Genomic DNA, 20021 nt, shown 5'->3' on the forward strand with positions numbered 1-20021 from the left:
TAATAAGGTTACCATAGTAGTAGTATTTTTATCTGTATATTACCTGACATTAAAACTACTTATATTATTTTAGTGTTATATTCAAACTAGGGTTTCGATATATTTTAAAGAATTGGCAAATAATTATATTGAAATTATTTTGATGCCAATAAATCAAAGATTTGTATAATTAAAAAATACCTTATATTGGGTATCAGTAGATTTGGAAAAAAGCTTTGAAAATCGACTGGTATCCCCAATGTATGACAGTGATGACGTCACTGAATAATGTTGACATTGTCAGTAAGTGCGAGGGACACCAGCCCAAACAATGCCCTCTCATGTTGATACACTTTTTGACCTAACTACTCATTCTGGCTTAACTACAATTCTGTGGTACAATGTACTATTTATTCGGGATAAATGAAAGAGTGTAATAATGTAATAGCATTTATTTTCTGATAACGTCTCACGTACTAACGCTAGCACCGACTTACGCGCTGTACACTCATTTACATTTATACATTTGCACACATTTACAACTGCCTCCAAGCTAACGGTTACTTATTGACTGGCTCATGATGACATTTCCAATAGTTATAGTTACCGTCATAAGCAGGGATGTAACGGAGCTCTGCTTCTGCTTCCGTTTCTGCAGAACTTCCGTTTTGTTTTGCACATCCGCTTCTGTTCCGGTTCTGTTATTTTTCAAACGGAAGTTATAACGGATGTCGGAACCTAGCGCGACGGTGGGACATGAGCGGCGTACATCAAAGACCAACAGGTATATACCTGTCATTCGCTCATTTCTCTGCTTGCCACGTGCTGCGATACCAAACGCTAAGGCGGAAGGCCAAGCCAGTTCTTAAATTCTTAGTTAGTAAAAGTAAACACCTAAAAGTTCTAGGTAATTTAATTAGTTTTATTTATGTTATACCTATGTGTATTTTTTCTTTTCGTTTTTAACATCCATAAGTTCCGCTTATGGTTCCGGTTCCGCTTCTGCTTCCGTTAAACTAAATTCAAAACTTCTGCTTCCGCTTTCGGTTCCGTTAAAAACACTTCCGTTACATCCCTGGTCATAAGGCACTGGTCCCACCGCGAGCTAGTAAACTATGAGCTATCGGCTATAAAAACGAACAAAAGACATAAATTAGTTATAAACGCCCAAATCAATTGTTTAGTTGTAAACTTTTATTGTTTGTTTTTCTTCATGTTCTTATTTACTGTTTTTTTTATTAATTTAAGTTTCATGACGCATTGGATTTATCTGTAATGTCATTGAAATATGTTTTAAATAAATAAATAAATAAATACTATATTATTAATAATTATGATTATGTATAACATGCATGGACTAAACTAATATAGAATAAGTAGGTATTATTGTGTGCCCTTACAGGGTGTCATGACTCACTGTCTTAATTAATGTAACACCTATTATGTACATGACAATGCAATACTGAATAAATAAATAAGATAATCACTCCCGTGTAAATAAAAGAGACACGGCGATGTTTATAGTTACCTGCCCAGCCGTGAGCTATCAATATCGCCGTGTCTCTTTTATTTACGCGGGAGTGATTATCTTTTGTTCGTTTTTATAGCCGATAGCTCATAGTTTATTAGCTCGCGGTGAGACCAGTGCCTAAGAAAGTGATGATTTCTGTACCTTGTCGCTTTTAATCGTTTGACAATTTCGTACGACATTTCAAACAAGACGTTAATATGACAAGGTACAGAAATCAGCACTGATTTATGCCAGTGACTTCAATGTACATTCATACCACCAAGTTTTAACTACTGGGAATATCCCACCTTTTCCAGTGGTAACAATAACTCGGAAAAAATTCCAAGTAGTTCTTAACAGGGAGAGAAAAACTACCTGTTACCCACTGGTACCAATTTTGTGGTAACTAGCAGGAATTATCTGTTATTTTCCAAGTATATTTCTGAGGGTAACTTTAGGGTTCAAAATGCATGTTTGAGACCATTTGCCAGTCATTTAGTAGAATACAGTTATTATGAAACTAAAGCTTAATATCCGCTCAGTAGCGATATTTCAAATCTCGGACATAGCACAACCAAAAATATATGTAACTATAATTGTATTTTTTTTAAACTGTTAAAAAATAATAGACATCCTCTTTTTTATGCGCTAGGAGGCAAACGAGCGGGCAGGTCACCAGATGATAAGCGATCACTGCCGTCCTTGGACACACAAAACACCAGGCAGGTAATTATGGTCGCGCGATAAATGATAAAACATCTGGCCGTTCCTATCGCACCTACTAATAGTGCGACTTTGCGTTTTTGACCTATTGGTTCTGGGTCCGCATCCCAGTAATAGTACATATTACTAACGAGAGTAAGTTAAATCGCGACAGCTTGCCGGAGCGATTTAAAGACTCGAGTTAGTAATATTCATACTTCCTGAGTTACACGCAATGTTTTTCATCACACTTGCATTATAAAAAAATATGCAAAAAGGTAAAAAAGAGTTCAGTACTAGAAATTTCTTAACTCCCTAGGGAGAACGATTTTTCTATAACTCACGCTCCGCCTGCGTGCAAATAGCACATTTAGTTTGCGAGTGTGATGAAAAGTAATTTATTCATATGATAAGTAGGTACAGATGTTACTTCATGAGTCATATGTTTTCCATATATTTGTATGGCATCCATGTCCTATTTTTTTTTTTAATTATGGACTGATAGCCGACTGACCCTAGTCACACCTGATGGAAAGTGAAGACCGAGTCTAAGATGGAGCTCACCGATTCAGTAATAGCCTGTTAACTCTTGCTTTAAAGATACCGAGGTCGTAAACAACATACACCTCATCGGATTGTATGTATCATATATACCTATATGTATGTAATTTTATGTATTAGTATTAATATCACGTATAAGTGATGCCTTTAAGGTGTATGTTTTGTATTATTTTTTGTTGCATGCATTGTGTCCTTAAAAGTAGGTACCTAATTATAGTTCTTTTGTGTTTGTAATTTTGCACCGCTTACAACTTCTCTGCTTTGCCTAAAGGTTGACTAGTAGAGAATGCCTTATGGCATTAAGTTCGCCTATTGTACATTGTGTTTCTTTATTCAATAAAGATTAAATAAATAAATACATATAATAAACTTTCTTGTGCTTACCGTGAAACTTAATGTAAGAATGTCCTGTTTTCATACATTTATGGCTGTGCTATGCGAGAAGTTATATGTACTTGTTAAGATATATTTAACGTTATTTTATTATAGACATTTGTAAGCGGAATTATGATAAAAATATTTCAATGTTGGATCTTATTCAAATATATTAGCGAATATTTAGCACTAATCGGTCTTTGACAACTGTGAAAACGCTCTTGACGCCACGATAAAAAAATACTGGTACATTGTGTGGTCATTGGTCAATTGTTCTTTTCCCATTTTTAGTGTAATTTCTCCATTCCTTTTTTATGTAATATTTGTTTATTCCCATAAATTATGTGTGTATTTATTTATTTGTCTTTCTGGTACCTTGTTGTACATGTTGCCATATTTGTCACCCTCATCTCTTTTTACCCTCTCATTCACTCAAAGGTTAAACTGGAAGAAATCCTATATGTTTGAATAAGATCCCACTAACACTTGTGCTTAAATCTATAAAATTAAATACATAATACTTAAATACAGAGGGAAGATCTATACATTAGTTTTCTATACAATAGCTATCATTAACAATATTATGACACTGGTAATTTTGAGATTCATAATAATTTACATATTTTTGTGATGATTTTCAAATATAAATGCCTATTATAGAACAGATAATTGACTAAGCATCGTAGTCGGACCAAACTAAGTTTACAACGATTTTGATCAAACTTTTCACATATTGAGTAAACGTCATAATTTGATTTAAGTAGCTTAAAATAACTTTTTCTGTCCTCCGGCCGGAAAGCGACAATTTTCAGGCCGCTGCGCTAAACGAAGTTACCGCTTCGCGTCCGTCGAACAGAAAAATAGTACACACCGTTGCCTACATAAGAAAGCCTCAGATCACATCTTATTGTCGGCCGAGGTTCGCAAACAGGTGATCTGAGGTATTACTTACTTTACTGGTAGGGTGCATTGTGATAATTTCTAAGCACAGAAATGCTCGGGTAATTTCGAAAGGGGAATATTGATATGATAGAAATAATGGTGATTTTTATGTTTTTAAAAATAACACACGAGTCGATATGCGTTCGGCTTGAGAAAGATTTCGAAATTGGATTGAAACATGTCGAACACTATATCGACTTAATACGATAAGAAATAATGAGTGAGTTTTATAGTTAAAGTTTTTCTGTTGTTTGTGGTTTTTATGTATTGCACAGTAGGGTGGAGCGTGGTTGTATGGAGAAAAATATTAAAATAACGTGTCAAAAGTTGCGGAAAAAAAATATTTGGCATCTGACTCTACCAGCCGTAAAAGCAAAAAAAATGAGGTAAAATTTAAATTAAAACTACAACATAAAAGAAGCTGTAATTAAGTGAAAACATAATAATGTTTAAATTTATTAAAAAGTGTAAATTGATACTTCAAAATTTCATTTTTAACTCAATAATCACGTTATCATGCGAAATACGATAAACTCAGTATATTTTTTGGGTTGTATTTTATATGAAAGGAGATATAAATTTAAAAGATTTTTCCTATTTTTACATAATGACCAAAATGACATTTTAGGCGTTATTAGGCCATACTTTGAAGCGATATAACTAAAATTTTTGGTTGGACTGATATGTTTTTTAATATACTTTGAGTTTATTTTGATTGATAGCTTTTCTGTCACATGCTAAGAATAAACACCATGTAAATAGGAATTTTTGAAAACCATTTTGATATAAATTTATCCGAAAAAAATGTTTTAAAGTACAAAAAAAATAAATTAAAATCACGACATCAAAGACTATGTTTAATATATAAATTTAATAAAAATTTGATTAGAGGGCCAAAAGTATATTGCTAGATTTTTTAAATTAAAATCGGCATTCTTTTTATTCAATTGGCTCCACCCTATTGCACAGTTGTATTAAAAAAAAACATGACTCTACTCTTATTATTAAAAAAAATGCCGTACAAAAAAACCAGCAAACTCTTTTTTTTTCTAAACACAGCGGAGCGAGTTAAATGACCAGCAATATATGACTTTTTACGGTTTTTTTCTGGTTTGAAAAAAAAAACATGAAAAAAACCGTGTTTTTTTTTCTGAGTGTTTTTTATGCCCGTGTGGTGACGGGTTAAGAATTTCACCACCCCTTTCTTCCCGTGGGTGTCGTAGAAGGCGACTATGGGATATGGGTTAAATTGTGGCGTAGGCGAGAGGCTGACAACTTGTCACTGCAATGTTTTCACAGTTTCGTTTTTTTCAACCCCTTATTTGCCAAGAGTGGCACTGAAACCTGAGTAGTTTCATGTGCTCTGCCTACCCCTTCATGGGACACAGGCGTGATTGTATGTTGTATGTTTTTTTTTCTAAAGTACTAAATCTCAAAATTTGCAAAGTAGTTAATACTTTTATACGGTTATTCGGACTTTTTGTTAACTATTAAATGAATTTCATTTAATAATTTTTTAACAAACTAACATTTACTAAATCTGTAGTTAGCAGCTGTCGCTATTTACTGTTGGCAACACCACGGCCTCTCCACGCTGCATTGGGGATTCCCCAATAAACGTTTGTATACTGAATGTTTATCGAATTAAAATGTACGTTATTGTTATTGAAACGTTACAAATCACGAAAAACCATGATAGTCGTATTATTTGATCATCTGAAAAAAAAAAACATATTTAGAAAAAAACAATGATACTCGGTTTTTTTCATGTTTTTTTTTCACATTTCTAAAAAAAAAAATTTGGTTTTTTTTCTATTTGCAATCCTAGCCATGTTGTGGAATTTCATTAGAACAATTTTCTTCATACTATACTGAACTGTAAACCCATATACCAGTATAACAGCGCCCTCTAGACAATAGTCATATATTTTTCAGGTCGGGCTTTAACGAACGGGCCCAAGCAAGGCCGTTCTACAATAGGAGGGTAGTCATTATCCTCCTTGCGTTATCCCGGCATTTGCCGCGGCCCATGGGAGCCTGGGGTCCGCTGTGACAACTAATCCCAAGATTTGGCGTAGGCACTAGTTTTACGAAAGCGACTGCCATCTGACCTTCCAAAAAGGGTAAACGGCCTTATTGGAATTAGTCCGGTTTCCTCACGATGTTTTCCTTCAGCGAAAAGCGACTGGCAAATATCAAATGATATTTCGCACATAAGTTCCGAAAAACTTATTGGTACGAGCCGGGGTTCGAACCCACGACCTCCGGATTGAAAGTCGCACGCTCTTACCGCTAGGCCACCAGCGATTCTTAACAATAGGAGGGTAGTATTCATTTTAAGTTCAAAGCTAAATTTGGGTCAATTCGCGGCAAGAGTAACGTGAGTCCCGATTTTAGGGTATGTTCCAATTATTCACAACTAGCTTTTGCTCGCGGCTTCGCACGCATTACATTCGAGCTCCATACAAACTTCCACCCCCCACATCAGGAAAATGGGGGGTTAGAAAGAAACAAAAAGTAGCCTATGTCACTCTCCATCCCTTCAACTATGTTCACCTAAAAAATCACGTCAATTTGTCGCTCCGTTTTGCCGTGAAAGACGGACAAACAAACAGATACACACACACACTTTCTCATTTATGATATTAGTAAGTACACCGTGTTTTTTTTTGTTTTCCGTTAAATTCGACACGTAGCTAGGTTCATTATCAGGAACCACCCTGTATATCACTTTTAGTTAAATTCGCAAAAATGTTTCATCATTTTCATACACAATATATGAATATATTAGTGTGAGAGACCCTTAAGAATAACATTCAAGTTAAGTAATGTCAAGTGACTGACGGCACATGTCAAAACAAATAACATTAGGAATTGGTAAAGGCTGTCACACACGTGTGCAGTAATTATCTTTCTTTTTTTTTAACTCGATAACCGTAAGAGAAAGTGTTAAGACGCTAGTTTCTTAGAGAAATTAATTTGTATTTGATCTTAAGAATCTTCCCTTAAAGTTAACGGAATTCAATAAAAACAGGTTGTATAAGTATAGTATGGATGTAAGTTCAAATGATAATCTATCTCTAAATAAGTGTTTCATTCCGGATATATGCACACCCCCTTATTCATAAACGTACTCTAAAGTTATCAAGCCGATAAAGTTCGTTTGTCCCTTTCCGACGTATTGGTGTGATAGAAAGGGACAAACGAACTTTATCGGCTTGATAACTTTAGTGTACGTTTATGAATAAGGGGGATACTCTTTCATTTGCAGCTGTGGTTAAAATGAACACTCAATGAAATCTTGACTCACGTTACTTTTACGTGGGTTCACCCATTTATGTAAAATGCATTATGAAAAGTTCTATGTTTTTAATTTATCTCATTAATATTTTGACCAGATTAGTTGAAGACTGAGATGCCCTAAGATGCTTCTGTTTTTTATTACCAAATACTTTTTGAATACCTCCATATAGGTATGTGGGCAAGATCGAGTTTCGAATTCTGAGGTACTGCGTCGTTCCGGGCTCTATGGTATGGAGGCTCTATTAATGCAGCGGCAGTTACGGTGGTGTGGGCATGTCCTTCGTATGGATGACCGCCGCTTGCCTAAAACTGTATTCTACTCTGAATTGGTGGACGGCAAGCGGAAGCATGGCGGTCAGCATCTGGGATATGATGTGCTCAAACGGCACCAGAACGCTTGCTGCATAGACCCTGAGCAGTGGGGGGAGCTTGCTACAAATAGGTCATCTTGGCGATCAACAGTCTTTAGGAATATCAATGTATTCGAGGAAAGCCGCCTCAATACTTTAGATGCCAAACGCCAGCAACGCAAAGACAGACCGAAGCCCTCCTACGTATATACATACAATACCTCTGGCCAACTCTATTGTAGCACTTGCCAAAGAGTCTCTAAGACGAAGTTCGGCCTGGCCAGCCATATTAGAGCCCATAACAGGCGTAATCCATAGTTGCTGAGGTCGCCATCGCCGAAATCGGTGAGGAGGACTATATAGTGTGATAGATTATTTTCCGCTACTGTAGTTAATACAAGTGAAAGATAACATACAATACGATTATTCAGTTATTTATATTTAACTATCTGTTAAAAAAACAGAGTTACATATTTATTTTATTTTCCAATATATTTTATAAGCAATTAAAGCCTAGAATGAATATGATATGTTTTTTACAATGACTACAACTAAATGGAAGGAGAGCCTCTCAGGCGAATTTGTACTATTTCTAAAAATGTTTTAATAGATTTTGGCATTTCTCTAGGGAATACGAAACACCAGAAGGTTTAGAGGTACAGTCAACCAATTGGAACCCTAGCCCACTGTAGAACTATGTCACAGTGACGTTATATATCAGATTGTAAGAAATTTCTTACTGCATGTCATTTACACATGGTTCTAGAGTGGCCTAGGGTTCCAATTGGTTGACTGTACGTGGCTGGCCTTTAAGATAGGAATACCTACGTTCTATTCTTGCGAATTTCGTACGATTTTTAACCCTATGGCCAATTTTGGCCCACTGCGTTCACTGGTTTTGTTGAGCGTGAAATGATTGTCTTTCAAATCTGTTATTTTGTAGTCAATACGGGTAAGTGTGTCATAAGCACAGAACTTTATTTATATAGAAGAAACAAGTTCATCTATTTGTATAGGGGCCGAGCGTGTCAAATTTTGTACTGAAGTTGATTCTTGCCTGTAATTTTAAATATGTCTCAGGCTCTTGATTGTTCATAATTTTTGTGTTGTTGCAATTGAATATCACGTAACGAGGCATTTTTTATGTTTTGATTGACTTCAACTTACAAAACTTGACGCCCGAAAGCTGCAAGCTGCGATTAAAGACGGACAACTCAGTGGATTTCACTGAGTTCATTTGACACGCTAAGTAGATACGTTTGCTTGATCTATGGTATATATGACATCTGTGGTCATAAGGGAAAGTGTGTCTGGCCTTCACATTTTGCCTTTTTACTGATTGTCACAGGTGTTTTTGTGAGCTCGTGCTTTTGCTACTCATGATTAGTGGTAAACACGAACCTTCAATAAACACTGATAATTGGTTTAAACTAGAGATGGGCCGGATATTCGGTATTCGGCATATTCGGCAAGTTTTTCAATGTTCGTATTCGGCCGAATTTGATTACATTACCGAACAATTACCGAATAAACAAAGTAAATAAATAGCGTAAGTTGTTTCGTAATTCATCGGATAATGACATCCTATGTCATTATTCTAAGGAACAACCAAAGAGAGTTAAAAATGCGTTAAAATATAAATACGATAATTTTGTAAAAAATAAAAATAACGCAGCTTAAGAAACAAAAACCAAAATTTTCTTATGACCTAAATTATAGGAACATTAAGGGCCTTAGTAAGATAAATGTACCCATTACCAATCATTCGAAAGTTTTTAACTCTAAGCTAGTATTAGAAATATGGCGCAGCCGAATATTCGGTTCGGTAACAGCTTAGCCGAACGTTCGGCCAAATATTCGAATTCGGCAGAGTCCGTATTCGGCCCATCTCTATTAAACAGGCCAAATGGGAAGGTCAGACACACTTACCCGTAGTGACCTTATTAAGCGCGCTCTTTGTAAACACTTCATAACGCGGTGTCTGTGTATTGAACACGGTAGTGAGTATTAATAGGTGTAAGTAAGATAAATAGTAGGATATGTTAGAGGTCGGTCTCTGAAGCGTGCGTCTCGAGCCAGTGACGCTCGCGCCGACGCCGGCTGCGCGTCGATTCGCTCTGAAACAAAATATACAGATGTAGGTACATATATTACATACATCATCATCCTCCTTGCGCTTTCCCGGCTTTTGCCACGGCTCATGGGAGCCTGGGATCCACTTTGACAACTAATCCCAAGATTTAGCGTAGGCACTAGCTTTACGAAAGCGACTGCCATCTGACCTTCCAACCCGAAGGGTAACTAGGCCTTATTGGAATTAGTCCGGTTTCCTCACGATGTTTTCCTTCACCGAAAAATGACTGGCAAATATCAAATGACATTTCGCACATAAGTTCCGAAAAACTCATTGGAGCGAGCCGGGGTTCGAACCGGCGACCTCCGTTTTGCCGTGAAGGACGGACAAACAAACAGACACACACAGTTTCCCATTTAAAATATTAGTATGGATATCTTTAAACAAGTAGTTACTCATTATATTGGCGATCTCGGAAACAGCTCTAACGATTTCGCTGTTATAATGCGGTTTTCGGGGGTGAAAAATGGATCTAGTTGAGTCTTCTTAGCTATATATGTACCTTATGTTATGATGCGAGTTATCTTTAAGGGTGCTTTAAAAAAAAACGTCAAAAGAATGTAAAACTGACAGTTTTAGTCGGTGAAATACTACACTTTCCGTCATCTAATAGATTTAATTTTTTTCAGAAATTACCTAAAATTAAGTGACAATTTCTTTGAAAATCTACATCAATTTCAAGTTATTTTTGTACTAAATTAATCTGCAACGTTTACTAAAATTGCTGTTATGCCTTAGTGACTATAAATTGCCATTATTTATTTTTGGCTATTTTTTGAAAACGAGCCTTCACCGTCACAATTATTGCCACCTCTGGACATTTTCTCGTATTTTGTTAGACCAAGCAGAAAAAGTCATATAATATGTTACATATTTGTAAACTACTTGTAAAGCCCTTTAATTTGATACCACACACGGTATGATCAAGCGCTCGGATGCGATTTCACTGTTGTGCACACGAAAGCCCTCTTAATGTTACTCTTTATAGTCTTCGTGTTCTTTGTAAGTGAATCACGGAATATGAATTGACGTGATTTTCTAAGTAATAAATATAAATAAATATATTATAGGACATTCTTACACAGATTGACTGAGGCCCACGGTAAGCTCAAGAAGGCTTGTGTTGTGGGTACTCAGACAACGATATATATAATATATACATACTTATATACATAGAAAACATCCATGACTCAGGAACAAATATCTGTGCTCATCACACAAATAAATGCCCTTACCGGGATTCGAACCCGGGACCGCGGCGTAGCAGGCAGGGTCACTACCGACTAAGTGGATATAGTTGAAGTGATGGAGAGTGACATTAGCTACTTTTTGTCTCTTTCTAGTAATATTAATATATTACCTTATGTTGCGAATGATCCTTATCCTTAATATCATACTCCTTATGTTCCTTGTAGGAGTAATCCTTGTCCTTCTGGTCCTTGTAGAACTCCTTGTGGTCCTTATAGTCGGTGTGTTCGTGTTCGTTATAGTCTGGCGGGTGCGCTCTGCCAGCGGCCAGCTCGGCGGCGCGCGCGGCCGCTCGGGCTTCACGGGCCGCGAGTATCTCCTGTAGAGGAAATAATACTACATTACGATACAAGTGCGGAGAAAAGGATGTTAGAAACGAGTGGCGATAAATTAAAACACGACCGAAAGGAGTGTTTTAAATCGACACGAGTTACGAATGTCTTTTTCGCACATGTGCGACGTTTTTCAGTACAGATAGAAGTTTCGACCTGACAAGAAATGAGTCACTCTCGCACTAGTGCAACTTTCTTCTTCCGGCACAAGAATGATGAAAATGAAAATCGTTTATTGGGGCTAAAATTAGACCGATTTTCATGAAACATGGCTAAGAACACTCCCGACTAACTCAGCTTTCAAACAAAAAAAAACTAAATCGTAATCGGTTCATCCGTTCGGGAGCTACGATGCCACAGACAGACACACACACAGACAGACAGACACGTCAAACTTATAACACCCCGTCGTTTTCGCATCGGGAGTTAAAAAAACATTACAACAAGGGTTAAAACAGTGGTTCCCAAACTAGGCCGAGCCTGTATCTTAGGAGCCATAGAGAGGTCAGGAGTAGCTATTTAATAGTTTCTCCAAAGAAGTTATAGAGGTACAGTACCGGTCAAAAATTTAAGTTCACTCCTTGTTTTCAGTACAATTGACTGCTTTAGAGAGATAGTTTTTTGTAGTTCAGACGTCAAAATTTGTTTCGTAAACAATTTATATTTTTTTAACATCTGTTTCCCTCAAATCTTATAGGCTAAATAATTATTTGGCCTATATTATCTGGCTAAAACTGTGTTTCGTGTAAAGATGTGTCTCAATTAGTGGCAAAGGCAAGGCCATAAATATAACTAGCATTTTGCCGTCATGTTTATTAGATTTTAGTGAAAGAAAGGTACGTGAAATGTGTCTAACTAGTAAAACAATAAATATAAGTTGAAAACATATTTCGACTACCAAACCGAAGATAATTATCGTACAAAAGTACTCATTTGTACCGAAATCAAAGGGTGAACTCAAAGTTTTGACCGGTACTGTAGGTAATACTAAAAATGAACATAATTTTTAGTATTTTAAAAGGCATGCAATAATTAGAAATACTAGTAAGTAGAAACTGTATATATCGTAATGTACTATTTCATTTCTTTTAGAAACGAACATTATTTTTTCTGAAAAAAGTTGAAAAGTCAGGACTTATTTCAAATCAAATATTACGCAATATAATATGTAATACATAAAAATTGTATGTGCATCCCTAATTGCCTAAATATTTCAACACTTTCTATTATGCCTCATGGAACCCATCACCAAAACTAAATTTTAACTAAATGTAGTTATTTTAGTTCCAAGAAAACAATAAGATTTTTTTTACAAAAATTTCATTTTCGGCCTGTGTGGTGACGGGTTAAGAATTTCACCACCCCCTTTCTTCCCGTGGGTGTCGTAGAAGGCGACTATGGGATACAGGTTAAATTGTGGCGCCGGCGAGAGTCTGGCAACATGTCACTGCAATGTCACAGTTTCGATTTCTTTCAACCCCTTATTTGCCAAGAGTGGCACTGCAGCTTTAGTAGTTTCATGTGTTCTGCCTACCCCTTTATGGGATACAGGCGTGATTGTATGTATGTATGTATTACATGTTCATTTTTCAAACCCCTTACTCGATGGGGATACGACGTTTCATGACAGAGTTCCTATGTTTATATCACTCATTTTATAGAGCTGCCAGAGGCCTGGTCTATAACAGGATCAAATATGACTACTATATAACAATATTATTATATAATGGGTGTTAGAAATCACTGTTATGCAATCAATTTTGCACTATTAAGCGTTCCTGAGAAGCCGCTATAGTTGTTGCGTTATACAGCTAAAAGGTGTTATTAGGAAGTGATGTAAACGTTTATATCACCATTTTATAGAGCCGCTATAGGCCTGATGTATAACAGATCAAATATGACTATTATAGAACAATATTATTATATAATGGTGTTAGGAAATCACTGTTATGCAATCAATGATACGCTATTAATGTTCCCGATAAGTCGCTTACAGTTGTTGTGTTATACAGCTAAATGGTGTTATTAGGGAAGTGATGTAAACGTTTATATTTACCATTTTATACAGCCGCTATAGGCCTGGTCTATAAAACAGGATCAAATAACTCACAAAGAACAACATATTGGGGATAATAGTAAATAGGAATCACTGTTATTAGCATTACCTTGCGCTTATTAAGGTTCCCAACAAGCCGCTTATAGTATTTTTATAGTCGTATTTAAACAGAAATTAAAATCCCAATCTATACCACTATTTTGGGATATATGCAGCTTTGAAAAACACTGGCTACAGTATTTAACACTGTAGTAGTGATATAGAAAACCATTATAGAGCTATTTTTAAGCTGTATGGAATGGAAGTTTCAGGATACGTTTATATAGCTTTAAAAAGTGTTAATAGTCGTTTTTACCGCTTTCCTACATCTCATCGCCGTATACGTCTTAATTATATTCTTTTATATCACAGAACTGTGGAATAATGGTTTCTGTATCTCTTTTAAAACACAATAGCGTTATAGCTATAGAGTTACTATATGTTTTATAAAAAAATTGTTTGAAGATCTTTCTATAGTAAAACATTGAAAACACATTGTTTTCTATATAAAGAACTTATGGGTTAAACTGATCATAGTTAAAGTCTGCAACTTATGACCACCTTTCCGCTCCATCATCAGCTCAGCTCCATGATACCATAATATTGCATTGTCACGTCATTTACATATTATGTGTGCTAAATTTCAGCTCAATCGGAAACCGGGAAGTGGGTCATATTCAGCTTCTACGTTTTGACGCACACTAACATACTAACAAGGCAAGTTGAATAAAAGCTTGTAATAATCTGTGCTCATCACACAAATAAATGCCCTTACCGGGATTCGAACCCAGGACCGCGGCTTAGCAGGCAGGGTCACTACCGACTGAGCCAGACCGGTCGTCAAACTCTTCGTCTCTTCGTCTTTACCTGCATCATGACAGCCGCTTCCATCTCCGCCATGCTAGCGCTGCCCGCCGATTTCAGTAACTCATCTTCTTCTACATCTGAAAACAAAACAATACTATTAACTTACATTAGTTTACTACATTTAAAACCAGTTGTAATGTATGTAACTCTATGTCAGATGTCACACTAGCGTTTACCGTGGTAAGAGAACAACGCAGGCGCTTGTCCTGCGTTCCGCAACGTCACCGTGTCGCTCTTGAACCGCGCGGCGTACGTTTATAGTTGTAATGTATGTAACTCTATGTCAGATGTCACACTAGCGTTTACCGTGGTAAGAGAACAACGCAGGCGCTTGTCCTGCGTTCCGCAACGTCACCGTGTCGCTCTTGAACCGCGCGGCGTACGTTTATAGTTGTAATGTATGTAACTCTATGTCAGATGTCACACTAGCGTTTACCGTGGTAAGAGAACAACGCAGGCGCTTGTCCTGCGTTCCGCAACGTCACCGTGTCGCTCTTGAACCGCGCGGCGTACGTTTATAGTTGTAATGTATGTAACTCTATGTCAGATGTCACACTAGCGTTTACCGTGGTAAGAGAACAACGCAGGCGCTTGTCCTGCGTTCCGCAACGTCACCGTGTCGCTCTTGAACCGCGCGGCGTACGTTTATAGTTGTAATGTATGTAACTCTATGTCAGATGTCACACTAGCGTTTACCGTGGTAAGAGAACAACGCAGGCGCTTGTCCTGCGTTCCGCAACGTCACCGTGTCGCTCTTGAGCCGCGCCGCGTACGTTTATAGCTGTAATGTATGTAACTCTATGTCAGATGTCACACTAGCGTTTACCGTGGTAAGAGAACAACGCAGGCGCTTGTCCTGCGTTCCGCAACGTCACCGTGTCGCTCTTGAGCCGCGCCGCGTACGTTTATAGCTGTAATGTATGTAACTCTATGTCAGATGTCACACTAGCGTTTACCGTGGTAAGAGAACAACGCAGGCGCTTGTCCTGCGTTCCGCAACGTCACCGTGTCGCTCTTGAGCCGCGCCGCGTGCGTTTATAGCTGTAATGTATGTAACTCTATGTCAGATGTCACACTAGCGTTTACCGTGGTAAGAGAACAACGCAGGCGCTTGTCCTGCGTTCCGCAACGTCACCGTGTCGCTCTTGAGCCGCGCCGCGTGCGTTAAAGTACTAGACCACTGGGCCATTTTTCAAAGTTTTTTTGGATTTGGAAATTTTTATGTGGTTTCCACTCAGAATAAACATAAACTTTATACATAAAGTGAAGTTTGACATGTGATTCAGAGTTGAATCACGTTGTCCCTTTCTAATGCATAGCACTATCCCTTTCGACTTCTAGGGATGACACGTTAAGTAATTCTCTTATCTGTGGTAGCCCAAGTGAAGGAACGTCAGAATGAGCCAACCCAATCGAAGCCAAGAATCTTCTCATGAAAACATCGTGAGGAAACGGGACTAATTCCAATAAGGCCTAGTTACCCTTCGGGTTGGAAGGTCAGATGGCAGTCGCTTTCGTAAAATTAGTGCCTACGCCAAATCTTGGGATTAGTTGTCAAAGCGGACCCCAGGCTCCCATGAGCCGTGGCAAATTCCGGGATAACGCAAGGAGGATGATGAGTGCCAAGAATCTCATCACTTCGCTCGAAGCTCGTCGCCTCGTTTGCATCGCGTAAAGTGAAGACTTACTGTCCGTCGTGTTGTAACCACGGTCCGGGTGACAACAGCGGTTCTCCTATAGCGGCCGAAGTCTGCTCCGCGTCCAGTCGCGCCAGGAGTTGCTTAGCAACCACCTCTGCTGCTTTACGCTGAAAATATACGCAACTTGTAATAACAGTATAAATTCCACACTCGGCGTTAACGCTTTCGCTACCAAGAACCCGACTGTCGGCGCTACGACATTTTCACAGATACGCGTTTAGCCGATGTACAGCAGGTTTCGCGTATGTAGCGAAAATGTCGTAGCGCCAACAGTCGTAAGAGTTCGGTTGTAGCGAAAGTGTTAAAATACAACTTTGCCCCCTTGTATAACAAATAACTATTACAGGAGCGCAATCACATTTTTTGCCATACTAAATTGAACCTTATCACTTAGGCAGAAAGGTGATCGTACTATTACTAGAAGGAAACGGTCCACATGAGAGAGCATTGTTTGGGCTGGTGTCTTCGCACGTGGCCAGTGTTAATGAGGTTCCCATAGTAGTAGTATTTTTATCTGTATATTACCTGACTTTATAAAATTCTTATATTATTTTAGGAGTTATATTCAAACTAGGGTTTCGATATATTTTAAAGAATTGGCAAATAATTATAATGTTAATTATTTTGATACCAATAAATCAAAGATTTGTATAATTAATACTACTGTGTTACGGTCTACTTGATACTGTCACAATACATAGCGTTCCACGGCGATGCCACATTGAGGAAAAGTTGTACCTTAAATTATCATAGATAGCATACTTTGCTGAAAGAAGACTTCATTTTATTTTTAAAACTTAGTTAAATTGCATTAATTTTTTTTTAATTTTTACTATGAGAACTTATAATTTTTTTTTACTTTTTACTTTCCTCCGACGACGCGATATTTTTTTTCATACAAATTTTTTTCAAAAGTAATTTAAAAGATATGAATGCAATTTATGATATTTAAGGTACTTTCCCTCCATGTGCTATCGCCGTGGGACGCCCTTTATAATAAAGAGTACTATCATAAAGTATAACCACTCCCGCTCCCCGCTGAAAGCGCCGCCCACCCGCTCTCGGTTACCTCACAGTTACCGCCTGTCACTGCAACCAGTCGACCTGTCTTATCTCACTCACACAACGCGTACGCCTTCGCCTACACGAGCGACTGTGTGCGTAGGAACGTTTCTTTCATATCCAGTGTCCGAGGTGTGGTGTAGTTGAGGTTACCCCTTCCTGTGGAGTGTGTAGCTCGCTGCACATACATACTGTACGTACGCAACACATGTAAGCGGATGAGAAATATTACACGCACACATACATACCGCGCGGCGCACGTTTGTTAGAAGTGTTACTACTGTGCTACCACAGTATAATAAAGAGTACTATCGTACAGTATGGCCACTCCCGCTCCCCGCTGAAAGCGCCGCCCACCCCCTCTCGGTTACCTCACAGTTACCTGTCTGTCAAAAACGCAAACAGTCGACCTGTCATATTTCACTCATACAAGCATAGTACGCGTTCACCTACACGAGCTTAGACTGTGTGCTAGGAACGCGCCTCTTTCATATATTTGATCGCCAGTGTCCGAGGTGTGGTGCTACGGTCTACTTGATACCGTGTAGTTGAGATTACCTCTTCTTGTGGAGTGTGGAGTGTCTCCGCTAGTGCTAGCAGCACGTCGTATGTCTCTAGCGCGCGGTCGGCGGCGCGAAGTGCAAGACAGACTGACACTGAGGATGACTCTTGGACCGCACAGGCGCAGGACAATCTGTAAAACAGATTGATGAAGATATTTTATATAAAATGGTTAGTTGACATGTGCGGAAGTTGGTCATACAAAGTGACCACGTGACCCCCGACTTAATACGAAGATCCACCAGTTGAACAGTTGTAGTTTTAAGTTTGGTGGATTTAACGATTTTCACGCTGTGTCAAAGTTTCGAACAAAAATCAGAGTTCTCTCTCTGTGTGTGTGTAAAAACAAGTGACGACGAAACCGAACGTCGGGCGAATGAGTTATAGAAATTTTAAATTTGGAATGATAATCACACTCGAATACGTTTGTGTTCCAAATATTTGAATTTGGAACGAGAATCAGCGTTCTCTCTGTTTGTGTGTGTGGGTGAAAACAAGTGACGACACACACGAAGGTCGGCCGAATGCGTTCGAAATTTTGAATTTGGAACGAGAATCAGTGTTCTATCTGTCTTTACGTAAGGGTGAAAACAAGTGACGACGCGACAGAGTAGAGTTTGTTCGGAGTTTCAGTTTGTGTTCTAAATTTTGAATATCGAACGAGAAATACAGATTGTTGGAAGGTTGTGTGTGTGTGTACCTGTGTGTGGTGTCGGCAGCTCTGTTGAGCGCGCACTGTAATACGCAAGCGTCGGCCTCTAGACGCGCGCAGCGCGTTCGCCACGCCTCTACCGACGCTGATAGTGACAGACAACGCAACCTGACAGACTATAACAATACCTACTTATGAGTACGGGGACAAGTGAGGAGGCGTTCGTAAAAAAACAAATGACGACGCGACAGAGCACACCGCCGCGCGCGTTCTAATTTTTGAATTTGGAACGAGAATCAGCGTTCTCTCTGTGTGTGTTGGTGAAAACAAGTGACGACGCGACCAAATGTCGGGCGAACGCATTCGAAATTTTTGAATTTGGAACGAGAAGCACAGTGGAATAAGTTTGTGTTCCAAATTTAAACTTTCGAGAGAGAGAAATACAGATTGTAGGAGGGTTGTGTGTGTGTACCTGTGTGCGGTGTCAGCAGCTCTGCTGAGCGCGCACTGTAAGACGCGAGCGTCGGCTTCTAGACGCGCGCAGCGCGCTCGCCACGCCGCTACCGACGCTGATAGTGACAGACTACGCAACCTGACTGACTATAACAATACCTACTTATGAGTACGGCGATAAGTGAGGAGGCGTTCGTAAAAAAACAAATGACGACGCGACAGAGCACACCGCCGCGCGCGTTCTAATTTTTGAATTTGGAACGAGAATCAGCGTTCTCTCTGTGTGTGTTGGTGAAAACCAGTGACGACGCGACCAAATGTCTGGCAATGGATTCGAAATTTTTGAATTTGGAACGAGAATCACACTGGAATAAGTTTGTGTTCCAAATTTAAACTTTCGAGAGAGAAAAATACAGATTGTTGGAGGGTTGTGTGTGTGTACCTGTGTGCGGTGTCGGCAGCTCTGCTGAGCGCGCACTGTAATACGCGAGCGTCGGCTTCTAGACGCGCGCAGCGAGCTCGCCACGCCGCCACTGACGCTGATAGCGCGCAACCTGCAAAAATGTATATACATATATATATATATATTTTTTTTTTTTTTGTATGAATACATCTACCACGTTTGACCACGATCACACCTGATGGTAAGTGATGATGCGGTCTACGGTGGAGCACGCTTACCTATTAGATACCCATTTACTCTCCCTTTAAAGAGACCTAGATTTTACTCATACCTGCTCATACGGAAACACAGACTCAGGCAGGGCATTCCACTCCTTGGCGGTTCGCAAGAGAAATGTTGAAGCACTAGAAGCGAAACGCTTAGTGCGTATTTTTGGAATACTAACCGTGAAGCGATGCCGCATTGCCGATTGTCTGGTGGTCCTATATACAATTATATAATTTTACAACAGGGTATGTTGCGATTTTAACTTGTTTCGACAGCCACGCCAGTGCAATGGTGCAGTCAACCAATTGGAACCCTAGGCCACTGTAGAACTATGTCATAGTGACGTTATAGATCAGATTGTAAGAAATCTCTTACTGCTTGTCATTTTGACATGGTTGTACGAGTAGCGTACACCCATCTTAAAGGCCGGCAACGCACCTCCAACACCTCTGGTGTTTCGGGTGTCCATGGGCGGCGGTGATCACTTACCATCAGGCGACCTGTCTGCTCGTTTGCCTCCTATCC

At 38.9% G+C, this 20021-nt stretch overlaps 2 protein-coding genes across 6 annotated transcripts in view; both read right to left on the reverse strand.

Moving 5' to 3' along the window:
- Positions 1–8928: 8928 nt before the first annotated feature.
- On the reverse strand, positions 8929–15428 carry LOC125239373. The gene is made up of 4 exons (XM_048146935.1): positions 15355–15428; positions 14399–14475; positions 11217–11423; positions 8929–9839 (listed from the first exon to the last, which is right to left on the reverse strand). Exons 2-4 carry the CDS (start codon positions 14429–14431, stop codon positions 9765–9767), a joined length of 315 nt encoding a protein of 104 aa, XP_048002892.1. The 5' UTR covers positions 14432–14475; positions 15355–15428; the 3' UTR covers positions 8929–9764.
- A 647-nt stretch (positions 15429–16075) lies between these two features.
- LOC125239433 overlaps positions 16076–20021 on the reverse strand; it is a 44801-nt gene continuing 40855 nt past the window's right edge. For all 5 annotated transcript variants that reach the window (XM_048147010.1, XM_048147009.1, XM_048147005.1 and 2 more), the window contains exons 9-11: positions 19269–19380; positions 17719–17854; positions 16076–16205 (exon numbers count right to left, since the gene is read on the reverse strand). In XM_048147010.1, the coding sequence (XP_048002967.1) occupies positions 16083–16205; positions 17719–17854; positions 19269–19380 (371 nt within the window). In that variant the 3' untranslated portion in view covers positions 16076–16082. The remainder of the gene's footprint in view (positions 16206–17718; positions 17855–19268; positions 19381–20021) is intronic.

Source organism: Leguminivora glycinivorella, chromosome 25 (assembly GCF_023078275.1).
Source record: "Leguminivora glycinivorella isolate SPB_JAAS2020 chromosome 25, LegGlyc_1.1, whole genome shotgun sequence".
Classification (NCBI taxonomy): Eukaryota; Metazoa; Arthropoda; class Insecta; order Lepidoptera; family Tortricidae; genus Leguminivora; species Leguminivora glycinivorella.

Excerpts from the sequence above, each read along its gene's own strand:
- LOC125239373 (XM_048146935.1), bottom strand. The coding sequence starts at position 14,431 with ATGGCGGAGATGGAAGCGGCTGTCATGATGCAG. Across the intron at positions 11,424-14,398 it reads AAGCGGCTGTCATGATGCAG|GAGATACTCGCGGCCCGTGA; the intron begins GTAAAGACGAAG and ends TTTCCTCTACAG. Across the intron at positions 9,840-11,216 it reads AGGATCATTCGCAACATAAG|AGCGAATCGACGCGCAGCCG; the intron begins GTAATATATTAA and ends ATTTTGTTTCAG.